Source organism: Furipterus horrens, unplaced genomic scaffold, assembly GCF_987537825.1.
Source record: "Furipterus horrens unplaced genomic scaffold, mFurHor1.1.pri manual_scaffold_4, whole genome shotgun sequence".
NCBI lineage: Eukaryota > Metazoa > Chordata > Mammalia > Chiroptera > Furipteridae > Furipterus > Furipterus horrens.
Genome location: NW_028327174.1, coordinates 201476317 through 201484173, shown reverse-complemented (window position 1 = coordinate 201484173; position 7857 = coordinate 201476317). Strand labels below are relative to the sequence as shown.

At 63.1% G+C, this 7857-nt stretch overlaps 1 protein-coding gene across 3 annotated transcripts in view; it reads left to right on the top strand.

Moving 5' to 3' along the window:
- Positions 1-2821: 2821 nt before the first annotated feature.
- The window catches only part of RAPGEF1 (Rap guanine nucleotide exchange factor 1), a 113121-nt gene continuing 108085 nt past the window's right edge, over positions 2822-7857 (top strand). The window contains exon 1 of one of the 3 annotated variants that reach the window (XM_090274927.1): positions 2822-2932. In XM_090274927.1, the coding sequence (XP_090131053.1) occupies positions 2872-2932 (61 nt within the window). In that variant the 5' untranslated portion in view covers positions 2822-2871. The remainder of the gene's footprint in view (positions 2933-7857) is intronic. The other 2 variants (XM_090274928.1, XM_090274929.1) reach the window with 2 other exon arrangements.

Here is a 7857-nt window from a genome sequence, read left to right as displayed (position 1 = left end):
ATCTCAACTATGCTTCAGGCCACCTGGCTGTCCTTTGCTCGACCTGGAGAGCTTTGTGATGGCCACCTTGTCTGTCCTTCCCTGGCACATTGGGAGAAGCTCAGAATGGACTGAGCCCCTCCTTGCGTGTGTTGAAGTTGGCTCCACAGTGCATGAACCAGACACTGTCCCTGCACTGATGATGTTTTTCATTTGTCACCCCAGGGCCAGATGACTGGCAACTACCCCTATCTCCCAGAGCCCGCTGGAATGTTCCCACTGGTTAGTCCCACGCTAGTCAGTCTGGCCTGCCTTGCCTTTCCTGAAGGAAGCCCAACAAAAGCTCTGGCTTAGTTTCTTGCTTCTGCCTCCTGCCTTCCAACCCCCCGAGTGTTCCCCATGTGCCTCCTCTTTCAGGGTAATGCAGGTGATGGATTCTTGCCATGGCACCTCTGTAGATCGTAATCTCATGGGTGCAGAGGACACAGTCCCTGCCTGCGTGGAGCTCACAGTGTCTGGAGGGCACAGACCTTAAACAGATACTGGGACTTCCAGAGCTCCATGCAGCGGCACCATAGATGCTGCGAGCTTCTGCACCGGCGGCCACTCCGACACGGGCAGCGTGGATTCTGCGTCAGCAGCATCTCTTCCCCTGAGAACACTGTGAGCATCTGCCCGTCCCCACTCCCAGCTGCTGGTTCTAAGGCATCCACTCCCCAGCTTTCTTGCACTTGGTGCAATTCCCAGGCCTGGCCAATCTACGGATCCTACCCCCTTGCCTCCAGTCATTGGCTCGGGGACAGGCGTGTGACTTTAACTAGGCTAATGAGAATCTGCTGGACCCAACTCCGCCACTGTGTAGGGCATGATCAGCTGAGAATAGAACTGACCTGGAGGAGCACTATGGTAGATCCCAAGCCTCAATGTAGTCCCGTTGGTCCTGGCTGTGTCCCTGGTTTTCTAGTCGGCACGGTCAACGAATTCCTTTCTACCCTAGTCAAGCCGAGCCAGGTTTCTGACAGTGAAATTAAGCATCCTGACCAGCATAGAGAGCTGGCCCCGCTGGGCAAAGATTCCCCATAGAGGTGACAGTTAAATCAAGAAGGTAAAGATGACTAGGAACAGCCTGGTGGAGCGGAGAGGAGAGAATATTCTAGGCAGAAAGAGCAGCAGGAGAAAAGGCCCCGAAGTGGGAAGAAAAGAGCTTTAAGAGTGTGTCTGCCTCATTACCTTGTGTGAGTTCCATTGCGGCTAGAAACACCATCAGTGAATAAGCTTTATTAAATAAGTGCCCATGACCCTTAGTCCTAGTAACGTCCGGTGCTAAAGTACTCCATTGTTTGAAAATCCCTTGTCATTCGATACATCGTGATTTTATTAAATACAGTTCGTTGTATTCTTACGAACCCCTGGCTGGACCTACTATTCAGTTTAATTTCCTGCTTTGCACCTAGGATGGTGGACCTAAAGTACTGCCCTTCTTAGGGCAAAAGCTGGGGGAATTGGGGGCAGCCTGGGGAGTGTTGGGGAGGTGGGTCTGGGGTCCAGGGCCAGTGTTGCCTGGTGACGAAGCTGCCAACAAAGCCGGGCAATGCCACTCTGGCTCAGTGCTGCCACTCATCAGATCGCAAAGAGAAATGGATTTGTCAGTCTTTGGCTTCGCCTTTGCCCCCAAGAGGGCTGGAACTGATGGCTGGGGGGTTGGTTGCCATCCATGGCCAATGACAGAATCAGCAAACCCACCAGTGTGTGCGGGGGATGCAAAGGGGAATTTCTCTCCACATCAACCCCCCTCTCCTTCTCCCTGCCGCTCTCCCAAACCCCGTCCCCATCGCCAGATCGCTTAATTTCCGTATGTCGAGGGAAGCAGCAGGGAAAACTGGCTGGGTTGGTTTATTCTACGTTGGGTCAAGAGCAGCAGATTTTCCCACATGTGAACAATCCCTTGTGTTACTATAATTTGTTATTATTTATACTTGCCTTATATGATTTATTGTGATGACTCAGAATATGAACTTTCGGGAGGGAAGAGTCAATCGTGTGCATATTTGCAGGACTCGGATCTAAGTCAGTCACTGTTGCTGAGCTCATCACTACCCTAGAAAAGGTCCACAGCTGAGCTCCCGCCGGGAGGGTCCCTTGGCTCTCCTCCGGGGGCACACAAGGGTCACTGTGTCCTCATGGGTGGGGTCCGGCCCAGGCCCGGCCAGCTGGCTTATGCCCCCAGGGGTTACGGAATCTCACACATCGGGGGTACGGCAAGTAAGGCCAGATGGGACCCCGGGTCCGGTCATTCCCAGGCCTGGAGCTGCGGGAATGGCTGGGAGCTCTGGGTGTCGGCGGGGGTCAGGCCCAGGCCTGGCCAGGTGCCTTGGCTGGCGGGGGCGCTGCGGAGACCCAGGTCGCGGGCGGAGGAATGGGTCCCACGCTTTGGCGTGGGCTGCGGGCCCGGGCGGCTCTGTCTCGGGCCTTGGCCTGAAGGCTCCGGCCTGCACGGAACGCTGAGCCGGGGAGCTGTCCGCCCCGGGCCCTGGCACGGCCGCCCCGCGCGCCCCGGGGTGCCGGGGGGAGGGGCGGGCAGCCGCGGCGCTGGCGTGGGGACTCCTGGCCGGCAGGCGGCGCTGGGCTCGCGGCGGCGGCGGCGGCGGTTCGCTGGCCCGGGCGAGCGGGGCGGCGACGGGAGCGGAGGAGGCGGAGCGGCGGCAGCGGCGGCGGCGGCTGGTGTCGGGAGCGGCGGCGGCCCGGGCCGGCTGGAGCGCCGCTGGCCGAGCGCACAGGCCGCGGCCCGCGGAGCCCGCCATGCCGGCGCGGGTGTGAGGCGCGGCGAGCCAGCGCCGAGGCGAGCGGCGGCCGCGCCGGCCGCGGTTCCCGCAGCGGCCCGGCCTGGGCCCGATGAGCGGCGGCCTCGGCCTCCGGCGCAGCCCGGAAATGTCCGGCAAGATCGAGAAAGCAGGTGAGGGCGGGCGGGCGGGCGGCGGGGGCCGGGCCGAGGCCGCGGCGGGGTCGCCGGCGCCACCGGGCCCCGCGGGCCTGCGGGCGCGCCGCGGGCAGAAGCGAAACCGCGCCCGGGCCTGCTCTCCGGGGCGCACGGCGGGCCGCGGACTCGGGGGCCGGGCGGGCCCGGGGGTCGCGGGGACGGGGCGGCGGCGGCGCGGGGCCGGGCCCGGGCGGGAGGCCGCGTGTGCCCCGGGCCCCGCCGGGCGCCCCTCCGAGACCGGAGGCTGAGCTGAGCCGCGGAAACGTGTCATTTCTCAGGAGCCTGGCGTGTAGATTTCCCCAGGAGTCCCCACTTCGGCGGCTTCCCGGGACGCAGGCGGGGCGCGTCGGGGCATTTTCGGGGTCCGCCGCGCCTCCCGCCGGCACCCCGCGCAGCCCGGCAGCGGGGCGGGCGGGGGCAGGTCCCCCCGCGGACCGCGGCTCTTTGTGCCCCCGGGGGGCTGCGTCTGCGGCGCGGGGGCCCCAGGCGAGGGCGCCGGCTCCCGGCTCCCGGCTCCCGGGCTGGACGGCACGTGCGGGCGCCCGGCTCCGCTCTGGCGGGGCGGCTTCCAGGGGCCGCCCGCGGGCGTGGAAGCGGCCCGGTCCCCGGGCGACCCCGGGCGGTTACTCTCCTGCGCTGCGCGCGGGCGCGGGCCCGGAGCCGTCTCGGCGGCCTCTCCGGAGCGTTTTCTCCACATCCGGCCCCGCGCGAGCACCTGAAGCGCATTGTCTGGCGCGTCCGCGCAGATCCCCCGGCGGAGGGAGCAGGGCCGGGCCCGCGGCCTCCTCGGGGGCTGCCTCTCGGGTGTTTATCCCGTTTCCGCCCCGCGCACGTGCCGTCCCGGGAGTCCCTTGGGTTCCTCGGGGAGCGCTTCTCAGGAGCCCTTCGCGCCCCCTCTCCGCAGGGTGCTGGGGGCCCGCCCCGAGGGTGTAGCCGAAATAACGGGAACGGGGTGCTCTCCGGTCTTTGGGGTGCGTTCTTTGCCAAGGACGTGAGCACCGTGGGGAAGGCAGAGGGGAGAGGCGACAGGCAGCCGTCCTTCCGTCCACACCCTCAGAAGGAGGCGCAGCTTCGTCCGCTGCCTCCCCGTTACCTGCGGAGCCGAGGCCTAAGGCCACTCTGCGTGGGCCGGGTCCTCCCGGGGCCTTGGCCGCCTCCTGGGCCTGCTGCTCGGACACCTGGGCCCAGGCCGCGCGCCCGGTGGCCTCGGGCGGGGCCTCGTCCTGCGGGGAAGGCTCTGGGTGTGGAGGGGAAGGGGGGGCAGGGGGCACCCCGTGGGAGCGGGGAGATCTGAGGTCGGCGTGACCAGCGTGGGCGCCCCGTGTGGCGCCAGCCAGGGTCCAGCCCTCTGGTGTGAGGTTACACACGCGTGTCGGGGAGCCCGGACCCTCCCGCAGGGACGGGGGCTCCTTCCTGGTGGCCTCTGCTGGGCACCCGAGTCGACTTCCCTTTGCGTCCCGACGAGGTTTCGGGTCGGGCTCCTGCGGGAGTTTTCTCAGGGTCCTGCCTGCTGCTGCGTCCCCCGAGGGGCAGGTGTTGGGTGCAGCGGGGCCCCTGGGAGCCAGAGAGCATCTGGTGTGGCCGGGCCTGATGCCCAGCGACAGGTGCTGTCACCCGGTCTCTCGTTCACAGCCTCTTCTTCCTGGAAGTGGAAGGGCTCCCGCTTCCCCAGTTCAGGGGAGTCAAGGTTTCCTGAGAGTAAAAGGAAACCCCTCCGCCCACCCTACGGCCCCTGGTGCGCGGCGGCCTCCTCTGTCCCCGGTGGGTGGTGGGGCTCGGGTCTGTCCGGCGGCTCTTCCGTGCGCTTCGTCCTTCCGCAGCGCCTGCCGCGGTGGGGCCTGCGGGTCACACCAGCTGCCCTCCTGCCGTTGCCGGGGGACACAGGCTGGCAGCTGCAGATGGTGCTGCTCCCAGGGAGCCCCGGGCGGCCCCGACCCCAGCTCCTGCGGGGACCATTGACAGTTGAGCTGGCACCCCCTTCCCTGGAGGAACCACGTGCGTTTATGTGCTTTGCATCGCACTTTGGAAGCTTTGCCCTGTTCCTTCATTGATTTATTCCCCGGCTCCCTGACTGAGCCTCCCGATCAGGTGCTGTCCGAGGCTCTGGGAGCCAGGGTCGCTCAGCAGACAGTGGGGAGGTGCTGGGCGGTCACAAGGGGGCACATGGGCCTTCCTGTGGAGACACTTTGAGGGGAGACGTGGGGGATGAGCCGCGGTAGCTGGGCACAGCAGCGGCGGCAGGGAAGAACACGCTTCCAGTGTTCTCCAGGCGGGACTCCTGGCGGCGCTCAGCCGCCCACGCGCTCCTGCACGCTCAGTGCCTCCTGGGGGCCTGGCGTGGCCCTGGTCCTTGGGATACGACAGAGATCCCCGCCTCCTGGGCCTTACCCTCCATCTGGGCGGACAGTCAGACAGACGTGACAGGGATGCCAGTGTCACAGCTGGCTCTGTGTTCCCAGCAAACCACAGGCTGTAGGAGTTTCATCGTTAGGCACCTTCTGGCCCGCTCGGGGGGCCCGCACAGCCTCGAGTTGCTCCGGGGAGGCAGGTGCAGTGGAGGGGTCACCCCGTGCGCCCCCTCCCTAGGACGGGGTGGTTACAGTGTCTGACTGGTGTGCCGCGTTCTCATGTCCCTGGATGCTTTTATTGTAACTGGAAAGGAAAAACGGCTACCAACTGCCGTCATAGTAACCCCTGTTATTCCGGGTTTCCTCGGAGCAGGGAGAAGGTACCTGCACTCTCACGTGGCTGCACGTTGCTTCAGCCTGGGAAGGGGCCCTTAGTGTCAGCGGCCACTGCACTCAGACCCATTTTTAATGCCTCTCAGTCTTATACTTTCTTTTTCCCCACCCTGAACAATCTTTGTGGTCAGAACGTGTCCAGTCAGCAAGCAGGACCTCTCTGTGGCACCTGGTGGTCACTCCCTCCCGCCCACCTGTAGCACTGACCGAGTTCCTCCTTGTTGGCAAACACTGAGCCGCATGGTGGCCCGTGGCCCGCAGGAACCTGGCCCTCCCCAGGTGGCAGCCCAGGGATGACATCAAAACGGTCCTGACCATTGCTGAAATTTCCTGTGGTGTTCAGATGACCTGATGGGTGACCTCACAGCTGTCCTGAGGGCTGGAGCTGGTTTTCCCCATTTTGCCAGGGGCGTTGGGTGACTGACCCGGGGCCATAGCCCTAGTGCAGTGAAGGGGGGAACCGACCTCTGTCTCCAGCGCCTGCCAGCCCTGCCTCTGCCTTTCCAGAGCGCTGCGTAGTCCTTCCTATTGCTGCAGACACAGTAGCTCTCCATCTTCATTCTTGTTCATGTTTTCCTTTTCTGATCTTCCGCCCTGACACACACATGAAAATAATAATCTCAGTTAAGGAAGACCCAATGGAGTCTTTAGGCTGCATGTGATGTTACTAATACCAATAACATTAGCAATACTATAAGGAGGTAAGAAATAGCATGAACACAGGCTAAATATGTTTTCAAAAACCAACCACAGCAACCCCACATGCTTCTTGGTCTCCTGAGGAGCTGTTGGCAGAGGTGGTTTGAATGGGATTCCTTGTACCCAGGAGACCCAATGGGAGGCCTATAAAGATGAGTCATGCATGAGCTTGCAGAAAAATCATTTCCCAAATTAGCCCGGGCTGGCCTTACCTCAGTCCAGCTGAATGTGTCCCGTTGCCATAATAAGATGATGCACTGGAAAGAGCAGTGGCCTGGCAACGTGGCCCCTGCCGCACCCACGCCGCTCCGGCCGGGCGCCCCGCTGCTGGGACAGGTGCTCCTCCAACTCCACCCCCACCCCCACCTTGCCCAAAGGCTGCTGTACAGTTAAAGAAAACAAAGCCCACACTCTGTGAATTCCTGGGGGATCTGTCACCTTTGTTTCTGGTCAGTTGCTTTAGACCGTTTGATTAAGAACCCGAGACCTGGCATTGTGACCTTGAGCAGTTCCTTCGCTCTTCTGGGTCTCGTTTTCTCCAGCAGTGCCGTAGAGAGGAGGGACTCTGGAATCAGTGCTTCCCCACTTCGCGTTGTTTTAATGCATCAGAAGGCCACTAGGTAACGGGTAACGGGAGCCTCTCTGGGCTCAGCGCGGGGGCCCCGAGGCTCCTCCCTGGTCTCCACCAACGCGGACAGAATGCGAAAGCCCACTTCCTGGGTGCGCTCAGCCTCCTCTCCCCACAGCAGGCGGTAAATTCCAGGGGAGGCCCCAGATGAGCGCCTCAGGGAGAATGGTACTGTCTAGCTCATTCGGAAACCGAAGGCCCAGTTTCCTTTCTGCGTGTTCAAAATCCACAAATAGAGTCTTAAATAGACCGTTAACTCCACGGGGGAGCTCCACCCACCACCTCTCCGTCGCCCATCCACCCCCCACTCCCGTTCACTGACGCAGCCTGCCAGGGCCGTGGAGGGGACCGGGAGGGCATCCGGCCCCCCGTGGTGTTGCCACCCCTGCACAGAGTAGATGCTCGTCCCTACTTGCTAGACGGATGAGTGAAGTTAGTTGGTTTTATCACAGAACGAACTTAGGTTGCTGATTGCAAGTCTCAGGGTTGTCTTCCGGAGGAGCTTCTGGGTTTCGAGTGGCCAGTTAGGACGTTTCTGAGTGAGTGAGCAGCACCAGGGCTCTGCCTGGAGTGTGCAGTTCGTCGCTGAGGCCAAGGTCAGATGCCCAGAACCCGGGAGGGAGCACTAGCACGTGATGAGAGGCTGGGGCCCGCTCGACCCTGACCCTGCAGCTGCCTCTGGTGGAGCGGGCCACGGGACTCCGCTTTCCACTTACAGACCAGGGCCCACACCAGCTCTGCCCGGCCCAGCGCCACGGGAGGAGTCCCCGGCTCCGTCTGTCGCTTTCTTCGGTCGGCCTCCGGGCGCCCTTGAGGACCAGCCGCCTGCACCA